Below are 21,821 nucleotides of genomic sequence, written 5' to 3'. Positions count from 1 at the left end.
GTTCCTGAAATTTGACTCTATGGAGATGCTGAAAAAAATAGCATCTCTTGAACTGTGAACCAAATTATCTGCTGCTTTATATATATGTAGCATAATGGCAAGGATTTTTCTTTTTTTTGCAGGTTCGTGAGCTGGAGAATGAACTTGAGACTGAACTCCGTCGCAATTCGGATGCCCAAAAAGGAGCCCGCAAGTTTGAGAGACGCATAAAAGAGCTGACTTACCAGGTATGCTGAGGACTGTAGCAACCACTAGGTCACTGGAAAGAAATGTGTTCTCCCAAACAGCATCTTAAGTTGCTTCCATGTTTCAGTGAAGGATGGCTGTACCCAGAGCTTTCTGATTGTTGGAAGCTTTAAGGATAGGAGGAACATCTCCTAAGGCTACCACCATCTTGCCTGATTCATCGTCACTAATGTCAGAAAGCCTCTGTTGCTGGGATTCAGACAGTTTTAGCACAGTATTAATATGGAGCAGGCTTAGATGACTATTCACACTGCAAGCGAAGAAAGAGCCCAGCTGTCTCTCAGCTGTGCTGATGTTGCTAAAAAGAACCAGAAGGATTCAGTTGACTCTGATGCATCACTCGGCGTAGGGTTGCCTGGTCCCAGGGCTCTGTCACCTATCACTGAGCAGCAAGGTCTAGTCTTGAGCTTCCCGCAGGTTTGATAAGAGCTGCTGTTGCTGCTTGACTTCGGAAAAAGGTCTTCAGTGCTCTCTGCTGATCCTTTTGCTTTCAACAGCATTCGTAAGAAGATAATCCCATCCATCTGCTTTAGGAGATTATTTAGCCTCCCACCTGTTGTTTGACTTTTGTATGCAGAGGCTGAAGGTTGTTTTCCTAGAATACAGTGTGCAGGCAGAATAGCTGGTCCTTCTGCTTATGGAGTGTGACAGCTTAAACCTGGCTCCTTTTACCAGAAATGTCTCCAAACTAGACTTTAAAATATGCAAATTACATGTTTTTAAGCCCGCCCATAGATCTGTTTCACTAAATAATGACATGCTCTATGATGACAAGACTGCTCCTCACCCCTGAGCGAGGAACTCTATGTGTTTGTATGTATATACCTCTGAAAGTGTCTGCACATACATATCTGTATTTATATGTATCTATATTTACATACATATAAATGGGGAGGGCACCCTGTTTAGTCCTCAGCCTCCAGGCTTACATATATCTTCAATCAACCTATAGAAATTTTTCTCATCTATACATGGGGTGATCACAATATGGCATGTTTGTATTTTGAACTGTAAGTTTCTAAAATAATATGTATGGTATCCATACCTATTGCATTGTGGGAGATGCTTTAGGCCTTTTTACACTATCAACCCAATTAATGGTGTTTCAATACAGTCAGAAGAAGATAAGAAGAATCTGGCCAGGATGCAGGATCTGATTGACAAGCTACAATTAAAAGTGAAGAGCTACAAGCACCAAGCAGAGGAAGCTGTAAGTAACTATTTGGGCCTTTTTACCTTTGAGAAATTTATTGTTCTAAACCCACAATATTTAATCCATAGAAGCTTTTAGTACAAATACACATTTTGTGTATTCATATTTGGATTTATATTCATATAAACCCTGTGGGTATAAATTTTATAATAAATATAAAATATGTAGCATAAGTGTTGATTATATGTAAGAAAAGGTATTAAATTTTATCTTAAGATTGCAGTGTAATTTGCAAGGGAAAGGGGGGAGGGAAGGAACAGGAAAGCCCTTTTTCCTCCTAGTCCCTCAGGAGGCATGTTGCGAGCCTCCCAGTTCACTTAACATGGAGAGTGCCACTGGAAACATCAACTCTGTGAAACAACAATCTCAGTTCTCCAGGAGGCAAGTGGTTCCCATACAGCTGTTACCTAGTCATGCTGAGCACTTTTCTTCCCGCTTGAAATGGAAAGCTTTGTTTCGCGTGGACAGGAGGAAATCAGCTGCACTGTTTTCTCTCACCAGGAAGCTCAAGCCAATCTGTACCTTTCCAAGTACAGAAAACAGCAACATGATCTGGATGATGCTGAAGAAAGGGCTGAAATAGCTGAATCTCAGGTTAATAAACTGAGGAGCAAGTCAAGAGATATTGGCATGAAAAAGGTATGGTTATACCGTATGGGGTAAATGTGACTGTTTAATGCACAGTAGTAGATGCAGTATGCAGGAAGATCTGTTACAGCTCTTAAAGTAGCATGAACTAGAATAGGTTGTTGTTTACTGCATTTTTTAGTTTCAGTCTACCCTTTATTTTAACATTAAGGTAAGACTTTAGGATAGCAATCTGATGCTTAGGCAAAATTCTCTGTCCTCTTGATGTTGTCGTTTAACCTCTGTGCTCAGCAGCCTGAAGTTTCCAGAACTGGTGGTTTGGGGTTTTTTTTGCAAGTGATATTAAAAAGCTCTATCTTTTTCTCCCTGTGATGATGTACATTTGTGTATGTAATACAGCCTGGGGATTACTGCACTTGCAGATTGCCAGATATTCTAACACTGCTCTTCCAATGAAGAGCTGAGTACTGATTTGAAGAGCTGGATGAAAAGAAAATATTAGTGATTAGTCACCTAAGTGCTGAGAAGTTGTTAGTAATTAGAAATATATTTGTGGTGTTTTGCACTTTTGCAGAATGATAGTAGAGTAATATTGATGAAACCAAAAGGTGCCTAAGAACTTAGTTCCAGACAAAGAGAAACATTTGCTTATCTATGCTTGCCTTGAGGCAACCAGGGCACGAAAGAGTGGGGTTGTTACTTGTAGGAGTGATAGAAAGACGAGCTGGGTCATTGCTTTTATGTATTTCATTTGCAAGTGTAACACAATCTCCCATGCTTAATGTCATATAAGTTTTATAGGGGTGACAGCTCCACCATATGTAGCTCCACCATCTAAAGCAGAGCTACATTAAAACTAGATGAAGACCGGGTCTCTCACACATTTATGTACGATGAAAGCAGTACTGCAGCTGAAGCTCACAAGTTCCAAAGCTTTTAGGAGTAAAAGATTTCCACATATTTTTCTTTAAATTATTCCAGACCTAGAAAAAAAATTCACCTCATATAATTTCACAAAACCATGGCATCACACAGACACTAAAATAGGTAAACCATAAGAGTCATTTATTTTTTTAAGTACTCTTAAGAGCATCATTTATTCCCTGTATCACACTAGTACCCTCTATCTGTCTCAAATATGCAAAAGTTACAGAAAAGTGTATGCCTGTTTCTAATAGTCAGATGGGTTTGGTGTTGGTGGACTCGCAGCTCTGGCTTATAGCAGAGTATTGTGCTGACGAAAGATGAGCTCAGTGGTACATGCAGAGGAGACATCTCCACAAAAAGAGACTTGTGCCAGTAATGGCAGTAGCTGCCAGGAAACATGTTCAGGTGGTGAGTGCTATCCCAAAAGTCATGACACATCTCCTTTGGGGAGAGAAAGGCACTGGAGAGACTAACAGTGTGGCATTAGAAATAACTTGTCTACTGCTACTAGTACCCACGTTCCTGGAAACTCTAGGAAGTGTGTGTGACTCAGAGTGAACACCACCATCTATTGAAACGGGGTTGTACAGAAGTCATCTGCTATCAAAGGGATATACACCCTACATGAGGACAAGAAACCTGCATTGTTAGCTGAAGTAAGACAGCAAAGGCTGGCTAGATAGCCTAGCAGCAATTTCAGACACAAACTGGTAATACTAGGGGAGCAGAAGCTTTTGTCATTTACTTGTGAACCTACCTGAAAACCCCCTCAACACTTCCATTTTTAACAGCTGTATACTATCTCAATTGCATTTCAGGTTCATGAAGAGGAATAAGTACAGTCCAAGCTGACAGATATGAGAAGATGCTTGATATAATCAGGCACAACTGGAAGCAGATGTAGAAAAAAATAAGCACTTACAGAAATAAACATCAAGTGAAAATCCAAAGAGACCATGTAGTGTATTCCATTCATTTGTGTTTCCATTTTGCCAAGCCCCGGGGATCAATAAAAGATTCTATCTTGCCAACAGCCCACTTCATTATGTTGGAACAAATCCTAACTGGCAGATCTCTGACAAAATCAAAATCAAGGGCAAATCCAGTCATGCTCCACAGCCTCATGTATTTCATGTGCAGATTGTTAAAGCAGCACAGATGAAACCTGTGCAGGGGGGCAGCCCTTAAAGGTGGGATAACCCAGCTTCCATCTGTCCTGCTGTATGAATTTTGTAGGAGAGCAGAAAGTAAACTTTTTTGTACGAACAATCAGTTTAGAATCTTCCACTACTACCAGGCAGAGGACTTTTGTTCACCAGCTGCAGGACAGACACAGGAGATGCTGTGGACAGACACGTCCCATCGGGACTGCCTGTGGCTCAGAAATAGGGTGTTCTCTTAGATCTTTTCCACTTTCAAATTGGGAAGTTGTCTTCGCTTGACATTAAAATACTAATCAAAGTGCAAAATAGTAAGCCCTCTCTTTCCCTCATACTGAAGAAAAAAAAAAAATCCCTCAAAAATTAATCTTCTTCTGTGGAACATTTTCGTTGTCCCTTTAGAATATCCAAATTCCAATTTTTTTCTTTCTATCACTTCAGTTGTTTGTTACTGTTGCTCAGATAATCCTATTTCCATGTGGCTCTTAGTGTAACTCAATAGCGAAGGTGAAGGAACTCTTTGTTCTCTTCAGCAGTAATCTCAGTAGCATCTGTGTGTGCAGAGAGGGATTTTCTTCCGGTATGTCAAGGTGCTCATAGGATTCCTCTGCTTCTGCATTTCTAGTCAAAACAAAAGTGTTTGTAAAAACTGATGTTTAAAATTAATCCTCTATTGGGAACAGAACAAGACACACTCACTATAAAGATAAGTCAGTATTTCCCATTTTAACATTAGATGAGTAAAATAAACATCCACATAACAGTGTAGAAACATTTCTGTTTCTTCCATCTAGTCCTCCATCACTGTAACTGGATCTGAGTTAACCTGTAAACTGCTTCCACTTTCTCTGATTACGGTATGTTAAAGATCTCAACAAGTCCCAAGATAAATGATTCTTGCTTAAATTCTTCAAACTAAGTGGCTGCATCTCAGAAGTATGTTATCATCTCTAAAGCATGTTAGCATTAAGACTAACTAATAAGCATGCAAGTGAATCTCTAAGTGGAAGAAAAATGAAAAAAAGACAAACAATAATTTTAGAGCTGTCTTTCTGGTGTGTTCTTGTCGAACCTCATGGTAATCATTGTAAAGCATCTCCTGAAGCTTACCAAATTCAGGCTGTGACAAAATCTTAAGGCCCAGTGAGTTTGAAGGTGTATCTCTCCATGGATAAGCCTGTACTGTCAGACACAGAAAGATGTACCCTAAGGGCTAAGAGCTAAAATTCATTTTTTAAGGATGCTCACCACAAATGCAGAGGGAGAGAGACCTGTAAGAACCAGTCTATTACAAGCGCAGAAGAATGAAATGCATCCACTTGAAGATGCTGTACTCTAGTAAATGGGAGAGATGTGTAGAGATGTGCTCGGGGCCATATGGTTGTAACAGTCTCTTAAACAAAGCAAGTAGTATAACCTTTCATATTGAAGTTTTGGTGAGCTTTGACATTGGATATAATTGAAATAGTAATTTGAGCCCTAATGACGACTAGGTATGTGCATTGTTTGAGGGACTTCATGTTCTGGTTTGGGTTTTTTTTGGTCTTAAACATAAATGAGAGAAAATTAACCAGTTGAATTTTTTTAAAGCAAGTTATCAGAAAGTATTTGTGAAGGGTAACCAACTTTTTCCATCTTTTTATAGAGCACAAGAGAGCATGTGGTCAAGGGAACGTCATGCTAACACTGTTATAATGAAAATACTATTGCATAGATGTACCAAAGAGGGCCTTCTGGACATAGAAAATAGCAAGAACAAGGACAATTTATTTATGCTGAGACTTATCATCCTACGTTTTCAGTCTTTTTTTGTACGCTTTAACCTATGAAAATCAAATTTATGTTTTGGTCAAACAGTCAAGGTCTGGATTTAAGCTTAACAGTACCCTTAAAAACAAATCCCCTAATGATTGTACATACCTTGCACATACAGAAAGAGAATACGAACAGCAGCACGACTGCAGCAATCACTCCTAGCGCAATTAGCCCGGGGTAACCTGAATTTTCTTTAAAAATACAAATTCCAAAAAGTTTAACAGAAGTGCTTTATATCGCAAATTAATACTTATTGAACAATAGCAAATATATCAAAGCTATGATTTTTCACTTATTTATAATCTAAAAGTTATGATTTAAAAAGAAACTGAGACATTCTCCCTAATGTTACTAATACAGCAATGTTCAAATTACTTGACCCATACTATAAGAATTCAACGTGATACTTTAATGACTTAAGTGTGAATAGCTGAAAGCAGATTATTTTACTTAATTGTGCTAATACAGAATTCCATGTGTGCTCATGTAATATGATTTGATGACTTCTTAATACAAGTCCCATTTAAAAACAATCAACTGCCCAGTATGGTAAACACTGCCCCCAGGTACAGTGCTCAGTGCTGCTTTCCAGCAGAACAACTCAGTAAGCATTGACCAGCCTGGACCACAGATTGCATTTCTGTTGCAAAATCTTTGCAAATTCCATCTAAAACATTTCCCAACTTCATGATGCAACCGTGCAATCCAGGTGGGCACAAGAAGCAGCAGATTCTCGGGTGGGTGGTAACAATGAATTCCACAGGAGATAAGAGCCCATCTAGCAGAAACATCTGCGTGGCACCAGGCATCTCATTACTCCAGCCAATTTCAACAACTTGAGAAAACTCAGACCCAGAGGACTCATTCCTTTAAGTATTATTGTTCTACTTCAGGCTTCCTTTTCACTTGTCCAAAGGATTTGAAAAATTCTACACTCAAAAATGAGGACTGCCAAAACAGAGCACTTAATCTAGTCATTGCCTTTAGCTTGGCTCTGTCCCCACGTGCAGACCTATGTTCCCTTCTTGTCAGTGCCTTTGGTAGAGCAGCTTTAAGCTGCAACCTTTCTTTATGCAGAAGACCTCCAAAATTATTGTAAATCATCTCACTTTTCCCCTTCCAAGTCTCTTTTTCAGTGGCACTCGGAAATCTTTCTGATGGTGGAGCAGCTGCTGTGCTATGACCACTATCCAACACACTTGATCTAGCTTGTTCCCTTACGCCCTACTGTGTCTATCTGCTTATCTGCTTTCAGCCTGTGCTGTCACAGAGATGCTAATCTCCCTGGTAAGTGTCTTCACTGGTCTGTATAATGTATTTCTGGTCCACGAGTAGAAAAATTCTGTGAGTGACACAGTAATTTAGCCACTAAAGAGGGGATTTGCATCACCTATGGCTATTGTAAGATCCATCTGCAGAGAGCAGCTAGAGAAAGGCATTTGTAGAGGATGACCCAGATCATATTTGGACTGGACAGGTGTGTGTGTGTCTGTCTCCAGTAAATGTACAGGGAGACTGATGGACTTGTGCACTTAAGGTAGGAGCATCAGTTCTGTAACTCCTTGGAGGTGTTCAGTGCTCCCTACTTCAGAAGCACAATATTAGGTTTCCAGGATAGGGAAGATCAAGCTGGAATCTGAGCTGCAAGGAAGTGCATTTGTCTGACTTAACCGTTTTCTTTAATCTAATTCCCCTCCTTCAGGTTGCATAGAGCCACTGCCATTTAAAACACACCCTACATCAAGTTTTCAGACTGAAACTAAGCTATTATGGGGGAGAAGGAAGAAAGGAAGACAAAAATATGCAGTTACAGAATCACAGAATTGTCTAGGTTGGAAAGACCTTGAAGATCATCCAGTCCAACCATCAACCCAACATTAACAGTTCCCAACTACACCATATCCTCAGCGCTATGTCAACCCAACTCTTAAACACCTCCAGGGATGGGGACTCCACCACCTCCCTGGGCAGCCCATTCCAATGCCCAACAACCCGTTCTGTAAAGAAATACTTCCTAATGTCTAGTCTAAAACTTCCCTGGCACAACTTGAGGCCATTACCTCTTGTCCTATCACTTATTACTTGGTTAAAGAGACTCATCCCCAGTTCTCTGCAACCTCCTTTCAGGTAGTTGTAGAGGGTGATGAGGTCTCCCCTCAGCCTCCTCTTCTCCAGACTAAACAACCCCAGTTCCCTCAGCCGCTCCTCGTACGACATGTGCTCCAGACCCTTCACCAGCTTCGTTGACCTTCTCTGGATACGAGTAATTCAATGTCCTTTTTGTAGTGAGGGGCCCAAAACTGAACACAGTCATCGAGATGCAGCCTCACCAGTGCCGAGTACAGGGGTAAGATCCCTTCCCTGTCCCTGCTGGCCACGCTATTGCTGATACAAGCCAGGATGCCATTGGCCTTCTTGGCCACCTGGGCACACTGCTGGCTCCTGTTCAGCCGGCTGTCAATCAACACCCCCAGGTCCCTCTCTGACTGGCAGCTCTCCAGCCACTCCTCCCCAAGCCTGTAACGCTGCTGGGGGTTGTTGTGGCCCAAGTAAATAAAAAATGAGGTGCCCTGATATTAGTTCTCAGTCTCTTAGGTGATTGTATTTAATTGCATAAAATGCCTACGTGCTACTGTTTGAATGTTGTGGGGTTTTCTCCTCCCTTTGGACTGAGATTTAAGGCAGCTGCATCCCAAACAGCATACTATCTTCGAAAAAATCTGTAATTTGTTTGTACTATAAATTTAGAATGCTGGAGTAAATCTTTTTTAACTGTCGGTAAGAGTTTTCAATAGACTGATTAACTTTTCTTTTTATTGAAAACTCTTACCGAAGGTTAAAAAAAATTTACTCCAGAAAGGTTAATCAGCAAGTCTCCTTGAAATGGGAGACAATGAAATAACTGTAACTAAGACTTCACAGCTGGAAATTTACTACAGTTTATAAAAATGCAGTCATGCATATAAACATATATATTCCCAGGCCTAAAAAAGGCCTGCTGTGTAGAAATAAAGCTTTGAAAATAACAACCATATGTTCTCAATAAGGTTTCTTCTGCAGGCAAATTTGTACCACATCTCTGGGCTTCCCTTCATCTTCCTGCTACCTTTAAAGGCCGTATTTGCTATCAGTGGAGCATTTAGGACATGATGCTGAGAGTTCCCCTGTGCCCTCAGCTCTGAGAGCAGTTGGTGGCAACTGAGGGCAGCCACTGATTTTGAGTCCTTTGCCACAACAAGCTGCTGATTGAAAAAAAAGAAACTTCAAGTCTTTAGACAAATACATATTAGATAACTTTTTTCCCCTGGGACAACAATAATAAAATATCTCTTCTACTCACCTATACTAATTACACAAGATGACTTTTCTCAATATTTTACAGATTTCCGACAGACCTTTGGCTTTGCATTCCCCTCACTAGTCCCCATCCTCCAAAATAGAAAGAGCAATAACTTACCAATATGCAAAGTTCTCACAGTAAGTTTTGTGTAGTGGGGAGTTGAAATATTACACAGATATTCTCCACTGTCGCTTGCAGTAAGATGATCAAAGATCAGCGAAAAGTCACTTTGGTTAATGTGGACTCGAGACTGGTAAGAGTAACATGTACCATTGCAGGAGGCCAGGACTGAAATCACTGCGTTTGTGTTTAATGACCAGACAACCCTGAGACCTTCAGTGTTTGTAGTGTTACTGCTGGATTCACAAGGAATTGCAGTGCTACTTCCTTCCACATTAGACAGCTGGTCTGAAACAGATAATTGAACTTTTTGGAAAATGCTGTGAAGGTTATTTAGACATTTTCTGATTTTTTTCTAAAGTCTCATACTACTGTGGACAAATATAAAAATATATTTAACTATTTTGATATCATATTCAAACATCACAGTATGCTTCTAGAAACATCTGAAGATTTTAAAAGCAAACCTATCTTACATTAAAAAAAATATCTAATTGGTATTATCTATGGTATGAAAATGATTTTGTTTTCATTTGCCTACTTCTCCTCTAGTTGGGAGGCTCATTAATAAAAGTGATTCAGCCTAGTCTAAGTTACTGTGTAAAGTAGCGTGAAATTCCACATGCTGGGAGCAGAGAGAAAATGCAACTAACCAGATACCCGCGTATTTAAAGCAAAAGGGTAAAACTATTACAATATCATTTAGTTAAAAGAATAAAAAGATTGTATTTAGTTAGAAATAACTTCTAGCTATGGTGGACTTAAGCACTTTACTTAAAACTAATGAATAGCTTTAAAAAAAAGGACGGGGAAGGAAAGAGCAGTAAGTGGAACTAATGCATAAAATACTAATATAAGACAAATTAATATCATAGCACAACTAAAGATCTGACAGCAGGGATTTGCTGTGAAGGAAAGGAAAAACAGAGGAGGCTGTGGTGGCTGGCAGTCTGCTGGAGATGAAACGAATGTTATTTTGACATGGTATAACCATGCTCAGTTTCTGTGTGTGAGGCCGAATGAACAGAGACATGGGGCTGAAAACCATGAGGACAAAACAAAACAAAACTGTGCTCCACACTGCTATTCTATAAGGAAAAGGAAAGCAGTGCATTTTCAAAATATTCCAGTGAGAGGATAGATGGATGCAGGGAAATTCAAACACAGTGTAATGAAGTGTACCTTTTCCTCTTGTGAATCAGAAGTATAGATTAACAAAATGGACACAGTGCACTTGTTATCTGCTATGATGCCATACTTGAAACGTTCCATATTGTAAGCTATTGTACGTAAATTAAAAACTCTTGTTCTGAAGTGTATGCAGTGGATTAGGAACTTAGAGTGTCTGGGTACACTTTAGGGGGAAATCAGAGCAATGAAAGCAGCCACACACATCCAAGGGAATTGCTCTTGCATTGCTCTTGATCCAATTAAAAAGTATTTCCTAAGAAACAGGGGAGGTTGAAAAGTACCAGTTGTTTCCAGTGAAATTCAGGAGGAAGACAAAATGGAGTTGAAATTTCATAGCCCTGTTCTTCCTTAACTAACAAAACAAGCTGCTGCTTGCTCAAATGCAAACAGTGCTTGCTGCTCTCCACTCCCATGCACTCTCAGCACTAAATCTGGGCACTTGAGAATGCACTTGAAGAGAAGTACAATGAAAGGCTCAAACAGTACTGATAGAAGTCTGGCAAAAGATGGAAAATGGACTGAGGAAGGAACATACGCATCTAGAGCAGCAGGCAAACTTTCACCTCCCTCACGTAACCCACAGGTTCACTAAGGTTTCCATGTATTTTGTCCAAGTTCATTCTTTTCTTGATAGAGTGTAAAGTCTGATTATTGGGGACCTCTTGAAATGTGAAAGTGATACGGAAGAAATGTTCAGAGTAAAGTTAACTTACAAAGTGTAAGACACCCCTCTCATCCCTATTTCTTGGACATATGCAGCCTTGTAATAGTAACAGATGAATTTCAAAAAGGAAGGTGCATACTTTTGCACCATCCCATATCCATGTTGGCCCCCTGCAGAAATACTGTATTTCATTTGGCTCTGAAACCAGCTGTGACATTCAGTAACAATGCAGGAAGAGACTTCCATTTATTCCTACCTTGCATCTTCCATTCAGCAGCCCACTCTTCATAAGGGAGATGAATACGACAGTAGTAAGTATCATTTGTGTTTGTAATTTTCTGGTCACTTCTAAGAGAATAGAGAACTCCAACCCTGGTTTCCTCCTGATGTGTTTCTTGCATGGACGTATTGCCTTGTACCCAAGATATACGTGGTGCTGGATAAGTGAGAAAGGCATAGCACTTCAGCATCCTTTCTGTGTCTGTCTTTTGGTATTCCAGTGCATAACGAGAGGAAACTGTAGATTAAAAAAATAATAAACATTTAAAAAATAAGTCCTACTACTTTCACAATCTTTTTTAACTTCAAATGTTTGGTCTTTTGAAATAACATCAGGGAGAATAAGCATTAACTGAGAAAAAAATTTAATCTGCATTTGATTTCAAAAGAAAGCATAGGCTACTTACTGTCAATGCCAGGCTCTGTACTGTTCTGAGAAGCCACATAATGTTTTAAAACTCAAGTATACTGCCTAATTACCCCTTAGAAATCACCATGCCATAGGTTATGAGAACAAGTGCTGCACTGTAATATTTCACCTCATGTTACAACGTTTCACCAGAGAGAATTAACTGCTTGATAACACCAACAGGCCCAAAAGATGCTCTACTGGGTTGGAGGATTTTGATTTCATGTGAGAAATAACACAGAAAAATCTGTTGGTGTAATCGCATTTCCACTAACACGATCCAAGCACTTTTGACATTTTACCAACCTCTTACACGCAGCGTGACTTCCACGTCTACACTAGTTTGCTGTGTTCCCACGTGGCATTTATAAGGGCCCTCGTCAGTCAAGGTCAGGTTACTAAGTTTCAGGGAGGCATTTCCACTAGGAATGTTCTCATGGAACAGCTGTGTTCTGTGTCTGTAATCGGGGTCTTGTCTTTCCAGCTGATCCTTCTGGTGGTAGTAGCTATGCACATTTCTGTCCCCTTTCTTCCAGTGAATTACTTCATCATCCCCAGGTGGGAAAGGACAAGGGAGGATGCAATCCTTGGAAAACAGCCCTGTTACTGTTTCCTGTTCTGTAAAACCTAAAGCCCATAAATACAAAGGAATAAGTTAAATCTAGTGTACAAGCATATTTCTGGCCCTCCTTATCCCAGACAAACAAACGCCCTGGCTCTGGCAGGCAGCATATTCCTACCAAGCACACCAATGACTCCTTCACAGCTTTTCTGTAGTGCAAGTCTCTGGGACAGCAAGGATCTTCATTCAGTTTAATAAATATTATAGCGCAGAGCTCTGGTCTTTGAACTTATACTCAGTTTAAGTAGATACCCTGAGTAAGCACCTACCTATTCAAATCAGCAGACCACCACCTTAGCATCTGAGGTTCAAATGCATTTCCAAGAGCACCACTGTCAACCTCAAAACCTGCAGCTTGCTACTCGCTCAAATGTTCATAGCACCATGATGCAATGACCCAGGTTACCAATAACCTCACATAGTGCCAAGCAGTTGTACCATCACAGGAGAAAAGGACGTGATGGTCCAACTGACAGGAAGAACTCCTTAAAACAGCTTCACCACCACAGAAGGTGTCAGGGAGTTTTGTCCCAGCCCCTAGTGGTAATTAAGGTGTGGATTATTCAAAATTAATTCATGTAAGTGGTAGCACCTGATTGCCATTAGCATTTACTTTAGGCCTTGCGGGCATAAAGAAATGATTTTAAATGAATCTTTTTAACAACTGACTGCATTAACTTAGCACTGTTGTATGGACCTTCTCGGCCCAGGTCAGACAACCTGTTAGGCTGGCAGCGAGTATCTGGCTGCAGCTGTCATCTGGCAAGGCAATTCGGATGAGTTTTCCTCAGTCTTCTAAGTGCAAAGTCAACTAAGGTACTTCAAACCATTTCCAGTACAAACTGACAGCTACTGCCTGCTGAGCCATCACACGACGTGGCAGAAACATTGGCAGGTAAAGTCTGGGTGCTCAACGGCCATGGCCATCCATGTGGCCATCTTCCACACAGCCATCTTTTTCTTCAGGAGTGTTTTACATTACCCCAAATTGATTCTTTACCATTAATAAACACTATTTGAATTCATTAAGTCCTCCCATTAAAAAGTAATAACTGTCATCTTTATTATTTTTCATAAGCAATAGAGCCAAAACCTACCCCAAAGTGTAGCACTTATGTGAAATAAAGAGATGAGAAGAGACGGTATTTTCTGTCCTTTCATGTCTTCTTTGGTTCATAGTAGATTCATGTCAAACTGGCAACATAAGAGGGGACAAAACCTGTTTAAATGGAGTTAAAAGATATACCCTAATTATATAATTTCCTTTGTACAGCTTATTAAGGACTGTAGGCCTTTGTATCATGTTTTTTGTTTGCAACACTCTTGGCCCAGATTTTTGGCCTTGAGGTCAGTATGTAATATTATACATTTCATAATGGTTGAGGCCCTCTCATTACCATGTAATCCCCTGCAGATTGATACTTGCTGTTTAGAAAATAGGAAGTATTTACCCTCAGTGTTCTTACAGGGCTAGGCAACATTAATCTTCATCATTCATGAACAGGACACCGAGGAAAAGTGGTCAAATATAATTTCCAAAAGGATGCAAGATGTCCCTTGTCAAGCCAGATTTTTCTACTTCCTAAAATCTGATCACTGCAATATTTGACCTTCTGGGGTGGGAAATTTGCCTGTATTTGCAAGATTGCAGATATAAAGAACTTTTCACACTTTACTCTTCAACAGATCAAAAGACCATCAGCTGAACTTCCAAAATTTATGTATGGAATACTAGTGTAGGAATGCAAAGGAGGAGGAGATTCTCCCACCATATCTTCTGGTTTGTCAGTTAAATAACAATGAACTGGAAGCTCTCATACACAACAAAAAAAAAGAATAATCTTATTGTAACTAACAGACCGCACTCTTCTTCCACCAGGCATGCTACTCTAAAGTATTGCAGTGGAGAAATCACCTCATGAATCAAATAGCTTGAAAAGAGTTTAAAGAGCTTCCCCTAGCCCTTTTCTTCTCCCCAAAGGACAGCTATAGGTACCATTCCTAACTTACACAGGGCACAGGTTTAGCCAGGCTTGCTAGCCAGTTCTTTTAATACTAATGAATAATTTTGACTGGTGTGTGTGATTGTATTTGTGGCAGATGTGAAACTTGCATCCCAGTGATTTTTGCATGTTATTTCTTTCGTAAAGCTAGTGTGATTATTTTATGTATTCTCACTTTTCTATTAGGGAAAAAAAAACAACAGCGGGGCACCGAAATATTACACCTGAGACAGAAATAATGCAAGAGTAAAACAAACACTTATGATGTGTAATTTTGTTCCATGTTAGCAGCAGTTGCCAGTATCCACCTTCTTTTCTCCTTGCATTGGCAAGTGGTGTACATCATGTTTTACTGGATTTTCTGCTCATTTGTCCATCACTTCCAACTTGATTGATACCACATATCGTGCTTGATGAATTTCAGAAACCGCAATCAAGGCTAAATTTCCCTTAGTGAGTGATCTGCCATGTTTAATAGGCAGTCATGTTTAACTGGCAATGATGCTCTGAGAGTAACACAGTTCCCACAGGACCTCTGTGATGCCTCTGGGGGCTGCATCAAGGAGCGAAGCCTGGACAACGCAGGCTGCGTCGCATCTCCCACCTGTACTCTGTAATGCTGTACCAAAACACAAACCTATAACTACTTAGCTGAAAATTTTCATGTTCAGCACAAATCTTAGCTTTGGATCTTCCCATCGTAGTGTGTTGAGAAAAATGTTTGTTGGTCTGCAGAAAAACCTAAGGAGTGTAGGCTCTGGCCAGTCTTCTTTTCAACAGGTCTGGGGTCTTACAGGCATAAAGTGTATGTATGCTGACAGTTCGAGTCACACTGCAAAGTACTGAAGAAATATGCTTTTTCTGTTAGTTACAGACCTAAGAGGCACAACAGAGCGGAGCCACACTCTGAGGCAAAGGCAGCAGGTAGAGGCTCCCCAAGAAATACATGACTCCCTCCCCTCCTCTCACCAGGCAGAAGGAGGGCTTGTGGGGGACAGGGGGGAATGGAGTCAGGTCCTTCCTCGCAAAGGCAAGCGAAAACCTTCTCAGCCCCCCTCACCTTCCCAGTTGTCATTATACAATAGGTATGAGGCTTTGGAACTAGACGGCCAGCCAAATGAAGATGGAAATGAGGACCCATCTGGTGAGTCATCCACAGCTTGTCCCTCAGCCCCATGACTTGCGACTTCTTCAAGTAAGAAGAAAAGGAGGGTAATTGTAGTGGGTGACTCAGTTCTGAGGGGTACGGAGGGGCCCATATGTCGACCAGACCCATACCATAGAGAGGTCTGCTGCCTCCCTGGGGCTCAGGTTAGAGATATTAAAAGGAAGGTCACTGCTCTGGTGCAGCCCTCTGATTACTACCCCTTGCTGGTTATCCAGGCAGGTAATGATGAGGTGGTAGACAGAAGTCTGAAGTCACTCAAAAAGGACTTCAAGGCACTGGGGTGGCTAATTGAAGGCTCAGGAGCTCAGGTCGTGTTTCCATCAATCCCTCAAGTGGAAGGGAAAACCACTGAAAGAGGGTGGAAAACATATCTGATTAACACATGGCTCGGAGACTGGTGCCACCATTGGAATTTTGGGCTCTTTGACCATGGCGAGGTTTATAAGGCACCTGGTCTGCTGGTGACAAATGAGACAGGTGGGATGCAGCTGTCCCAGAGGGGGAAAAGGATTCTGGGGCAGGAGTTATCAGGGCTTATTGACAGGTCTTTAAACTAGATATGAGGGGGGACGGGGAGATGACTGGGCCTGTTAGGAACAAGCTCAAGGGAAGCATGCCAAAGCGTGAAGGATGGTGGACTGGTGAGGGCTCTCCCTCTGCCACTTCATTTGAGAGAAGGGAAAGATGTTTAGTGACTGTGGAAGCACCTGAGAAGGGTCTGGTAGGGAATGGGGCCCACACTCACAAAAAGGTGTTGGATTCACTAGCTCATCTCAAGTGCATCTATACCAATGCACGCAGTATGAGCAACAAACAAGGGGAGCTTGAGACCATGATGCAGCACGAGAACTATGACACAGTAGCTATAACAGAAACGTGGTGGGATGCCTCACACGACTGGAGTGCTGCAATCGATGGCTACAAGCTCTTCAGGAGGGATAGACAGGGAAGGAGAGGTGGTGGAGTGGCCCTATATGTAAGATAATGCTATGACAGCTCAGAAATCAAGTATAGTGATAACGGGGTTGAGAGTGTTTGGACTAGGTTAAGGACCAATAGAGCAGATCTTGCTCTGGGAGTCTGCTATAGACCCCCCAACCAAAGCAGTGAGGTGGATGAAGCTTTCTATAAACAGTTGGGAGAAATCTCACGGTCCCTTGTCGTTGTTCTTGTGGGGGACTTTAACCTCCCGGGTATCTGCTGGGAACACAACACAGCAGAGGGGGAACAATCCAGGAGGTTCCTGGAATGTGTGGAGGATAACTTCCTCACACAGCTGGTGAGTGAGCCGACCAGGGAAGGCGCCTTCCTGGACCTGCTTCTTGTGAACAGGGAAGAGCCTGTGGGGGAAGTAAAGGTTGGAGGCCGTCTGGGGTGCAGTGATCAGGAGATGATTGAGTTTTCGATCCTTGGAGAAACAAAGAGAGGGGTTAGTAAAACTGCCCCCTCAGACTTCCGGAGGGCAGACTTTGACCTGTTCAAAAGACTGATTAACAAAATCCCTTGGGAGGCTGCCTTGAAGGATATGGGAGTCCAGGAAGGCTGGACATACTTCAGGAGCGAAGTCTTAAAGGCACAGGAGCAGGCTGTTCCCGTGTGCTGAAAAACAAGCAGGCGGGGAAGGAGACCGGCCTGGCTAAACAGGGACCTTTGGCTGGATCTCAAGAACAAAAGGAGAATCTATTGCCTTTGGAAGAGGGGCCAGGTCTTTCATGAAGACTATAAAGATGTAGTGAAGTTATGCAGGGAGAGCATTAGGAGAGCCAAAGCGCAGCTAGAGCTCAACCTGGCTACAGCTGTTAAGGATAATAATAAAAAATGTTTCTATATATTCGTTAACTGCAAAAAGAGGATTAGGGAAAATCTCCCTCCTTTACTGGATGCAGAGGGAAACATGGTAACTAAGGATGAGGAAAAGGCTGAGGTGCTCAATGCCTACTTTGCCTCAGTGTTTAGCAGTGGAACTGGCTGTTCCCTGGAGACCCAGCCTCACGAGCTGGGAGATGGGGAGGGGAGGCAGATTGAGGTCAGCACAGTTGAAGAGGAGGTGGTCAGAGATCTGCTACACCACTTGGATGCACACAAGTCTGTGGGACCGGATGGGTTACACCCAAGGGTGCTGAAAGAGTTAGCAGATGTGCTCGCCAAGCCGCTGTCCATGATTTACCTGAAATCATGGCTAACTGGGGAGGTCCCACTGGACTGGAGGGTGGCAAATGTGACACCCACCTACAAGAAAGGCAGAAAGGACGATCCAGGAAACTATAGACCTGTCAGTCTGACCTCGGTGCCAGGGAAGGTCATGGAGCAGGTCATCTCAAGTGCCATTAAAAGTCATATAATGGACAACCAGGGGATCAGGCCTAGTCAGCATGGGTTTATGAAAGGCAGGTCCTGCCTGACAAACCTGATCTCCTTCTATGACAGGGCGACCTGCTTATTGGAGGGGGGAAAGGCTGTGGATTTTTTTACCCTGACTCTAGTAAAGCCTTTGACACCGTTTCCCACAGCATTCTCCTGGTCAAATTGGCTGCTCACGGCTTGGATGGGCACACGCTTTGCTGGGTAAAAAACTGGCTGGATGGCCGGGCCCAAAGAGTTGTGGTGAACAGAGTTAAATCCAGTTGGCAGCCGGTCACGAGTGGTGTCCCCCAGGGCTCGGTTTTGGGGCCATTCCTGTTTAACATCTTTATTGATGATCTAGACGAGGGGATCGAGTGCACCCTCAGTAAGTTTGCAGATGACACCAAGTTGGGTGGGAGTGTTGATCTGCTCGAGGGTAGGGAGGCTCTGCAGAGAGACCTGGACAGGCTGGAGCGATGGGCTAAGGCCAACTGTAGGAGTTTCAATAAGGCCAAATGCCGGGTGCTGCACTTGGGCCACAACAACCCCCAGCAGCGCTACAGGCTTGGGGAGGAGTGGCTGGAGAGCTGCCAGTCAGAGAGGGACCTGGGGGTGTTGATTGACAGCCGGCTGAACATGAGCCAGCAGTGTGCCCAGGTGGCCAAAAAGGCCAATGGCATCCTGACTTGTGTCAGCAATAGCGTGGCCAGCAGGGACAGGGAAGGGATCTTACCCCTGTACTCGGCACTGGTGAGGCCGCACCTCGATGACTGTGTTCAGTTTTGGGCCCCTCACTACAAAAAGGACATTGAATGACTCGAGCGTGTCCAGAGAAGGGCAACGAAGCTGGTGAAGGGTCTGGAGCACATGTCGTACGAGGAGCGGCTGAGGGAACTGGGGGTGTTTAGTCTGGAGAAGAGGAGGCTGAGGGGAGACCTCATCGCCCTCTACAGCTACCTGAAAGGAGGTTGCAGAGAACTGGGGATGAGTCTCTTTAACCAAGTAATAAGTGATAGGACAAGAGGGAATGGCCTCAAGTTGCTCCAGGGAAGGTTTAGACTGGATATTAGGAAGCATTTCTTTACAGAACAGTTGTTAGGCATTGGAATGGGCTGCCCAGGGAGGTGGTGGAGTCCCCATCCCTGGAGGTGTTTAAGAGTCGGGTTGACATAGCGCTGAGGGATATGGTGTAGTTGGGAATGGTCAATGTTAGGTTAATGGTTGGACTGGATGATCTTCAAGGTCTTTTCCAACCTAGATGATTCTGTGATTCTGTGAACTAAGAAATCACACCCTAAGGCTTTGCAGTGAAACATCAATATGAAATTATTTATACAGACAGCGTGCAACTAGAATTAAGATCACTGTAGTCATGTCAGTTACTGATGCTCTGGTTTTCAGGAAACTTATTTCATACAGAACCACCACTGGCTCAGCCGGGCAGCAGCTCAGCCAAGGTTCCTGAGAGCAAGGCAAGGCAGTAAATGCATGTTCCGACACATACAGCCAAGTCAACCACTGAACAGCTCAGACGGCAGGAGGGGCAACACTGCACTTGTTTTGGCCATTCTAGGAACCGAACATCAAACAGTACACGCTTTCTTTTTCTTCTGTTGGTCAGCAACCAAACCATGTGTCCCACATCCTTCATCACCTTTGAACCCTGCACGCAATCTGAACCCTGATCAGAGAGCACTCCCCTAGCATACAGGCATCAGGATTGGTCTCTGTTCAGTGAACTTTCCTCTGTGACCCACTTTGACAGCAGCCATGCATATTGTAATATTCTCCTAAACATGTCAAACAAATGTTTTTATCCCTTAGTAAAAAGGATTCTCATTAATTTTCAACTGTTGTAACTTAACAGTGCAGTTCAAGCACACACACGCTTACGAGGACTAGAAATGCCCAAGGATTTCAAGTTTTACCAACAAGCAAACAAGAACAGTAAATGCATAAACTTAAAGAAAACCCCATGTTAATCATATACTGCTAAAATCTCGTACTAGCCACAATGATACTAGCTTTCCAAGACTTCCCCACTGAATCTTCATGAGGCATTTTCTGTAGTAGAAAAGAGAGCTAATTCTCTTCTTCCCCCCAATGAAACCCTTACGGCTTAAATCCTAACTCCACACTTCAGTTGTTGAGAAATATTCCTAAAGGAAGAAGGTTCCGATACTCTAAACATCAAAAATTGTCTTAGGAAGTAGATCAAAATTACTGTGTTCTACCTCAATATATACATATCATATTCCCCACCTCCCTGACCCTGTACACATATAACACCATAGAGCTGTTAGAAGAACATTGGGATTTTTTACCTTTTCTGATCTCACAAGTAGACAAAAAATTCAGAGTCGTCTTGTTTTGGGTGTTTCTTGCAGGCAGAGTTTATATATATATATATATATATATACAAAACGAATACACAGCTCTCCTGCAGCTGTGGAACTTTGCCTTTTCCCTGCTCCTTTCACAACCACACCTACACATACCAAAGCTCAAGTACTTAAGATGCAAGTTCATTCCTGTCCACAAATGAAAACACTTGTAAAGCAAGAACAACATCTTCCACACCTTTTGTGTTCACTTCTCCCCATTTGGGCTTAAAAAGCTTTTGCTATTAACCTTTTCTTTTGCCTGGCTTTGTTGAACAAACTCTTTAATGATAACTCCTGCAAGCTGTAATGGAGTCACAGAAGACATTAGTTATTGTCAGAAATGTGATCCCTACAGCAGCAGTGATGCTGCTTGGGGATTGTGCTTGGGCATTACAAGAGCATGAGCACCGCAGCTGCAGTAGAGACCAGCAATTCTCTCACTAAGGCAGAGCATAAGAACCAGATGTAGGGAGGAGGTAAATTCTGTATGGGCACAGGACAAGAAGAATGTAAAATATAAATTATCACAAGAGTCTTCTCAGAAAGCTGAAACAAGAACAGTAGGTGCCTTGGGCTGTCTGCAAGGTTAGGTCATTATTTTCTAATGGTATTTCACTAGTGCTTCATTTTCTCTGGACAGTTCAAGCCTTGCATGTGCTATCTGGTTTCCAGTAGAAGAAACTGATAGAACAGCTCAAGTATTTTAGGGAAGAGGGCTTACAAGAAAAAAAAAAAATGCAGGAAGAAGTGAAAGGAAGCAGTGTCTGTCCTCAAAGATCCCAGCTGGTATTAGCAGTACATAGATAAGCTGTCTCCTGCATTCCCGGGAAAACCAGCTTTGCCAACCGCCCCGCTGCAGTTCCAGCTGGCAATTCCAACTGCTCTCCAGCTACAACTCCTCTGCTTGCAATACTTACTTTTCCATATATCCAGCCGTAAACTACTGCACCTTTGCTATCAGCTATCGGTAGGTATAGTTGCTCCCTCCTCTCAGCCTGCACGGTGTCACATGTTCGCAGCTTAATATTAAATCGGGTAAACATTTAACTGAGGCACCAACATCAAAGCCCATACAGCCCCATACACACAAGCCCACCCATCAGGCAGGGAAGAGTAGTGAAACTTTAAGAACTACCCTCCCCCGCGTGTTGAAGGGGGACCGCGGGCCAGGCCCCGCGCTGTGAAGCTTTATCCGCTGCAAGCACTGTGAAAAGAGCCGCCCCCCCAGGCCCACGGTTACTGAGCGGAAGTGACGCAGACCAACCCCTCCCTTCGCCGAGAGCTGGGGTGAGGCCGTCCCTGTCGCTGTCCCGCCTCCGGGGTGCGGTGATTGGGTGCTGGCCCGGCAT

General features: G+C 42.6%; 2 protein-coding genes across 2 annotated transcripts in view; one reads left to right on the top strand and one right to left on the bottom strand.

The window, feature by feature from the left end:
- MYH15 (myosin heavy chain 15) overlaps nt 1-3,924 on the top strand; it is a 45,587-nt gene extending 41,663 nt beyond the window's left edge. The window contains exons 39-42 of the mRNA XM_074811791.1: nt 123-227; nt 1,361-1,456; nt 1,961-2,098; nt 3,793-3,924. Coding sequence (XP_074667892.1) covers nt 123-227; nt 1,361-1,456; nt 1,961-2,098; nt 3,793-3,810 — 357 coding nt within the window. The 3' untranslated portion in view covers nt 3,811-3,924. The remainder of the gene's footprint in view (nt 1-122; nt 228-1,360; nt 1,457-1,960; nt 2,099-3,792) is intronic.
- A 9-nt stretch (nt 3,925-3,933) lies between these two features.
- Nucleotides 3,934-21,508, bottom strand: HHLA2 (HHLA2 member of B7 family). Its single transcript, XM_074811804.1, has 7 exons — nt 21,390-21,508; nt 13,672-13,768; nt 12,259-12,579; nt 11,521-11,781; nt 9,407-9,697; nt 6,055-6,140; nt 3,934-4,755 (listed from the first exon to the last, which is right to left on the bottom strand). The coding sequence occupies exons 2-7, from the start codon at nt 13,733-13,735 to the stop codon at nt 4,729-4,731; spliced, it is 1,050 nt and encodes a 349-aa protein (XP_074667905.1). The 5' UTR covers nt 13,736-13,768; nt 21,390-21,508; the 3' UTR covers nt 3,934-4,728.
- Between the last annotated feature and the right edge of the window lie 313 nt (nt 21,509-21,821).

Source organism: Strix aluco, chromosome 2 (genome assembly GCF_031877795.1).
Source record: "Strix aluco isolate bStrAlu1 chromosome 2, bStrAlu1.hap1, whole genome shotgun sequence".
Classification (NCBI taxonomy): domain Eukaryota; kingdom Metazoa; phylum Chordata; class Aves; order Strigiformes; family Strigidae; genus Strix; species Strix aluco.
This window is presented reverse-complemented; position numbering and strand designations above follow the sequence as displayed.

Excerpts from the sequence above, each read along its gene's own strand:
- HHLA2 (XM_074811804.1), bottom strand. The coding sequence starts at position 13,735 with ATGAAAGGACAGAAAATACCGTCTCTTCTCATCTCTTTATTTCACATA. Across the intron at positions 12,580-13,671 it reads CATAAGTGCTACACTTTGGG|GTTTTACAGAACAGGAAACA; the intron begins GTAGGTTTTGGC and ends TATGGGCTTTAG. Across the intron at positions 6,141-9,406 it reads TGTGAGAACTTTGCATATTG|AAAATTCAGGTTACCCCGGG; the intron begins GTAAGTTATTGC and ends GTATTTTTAAAG.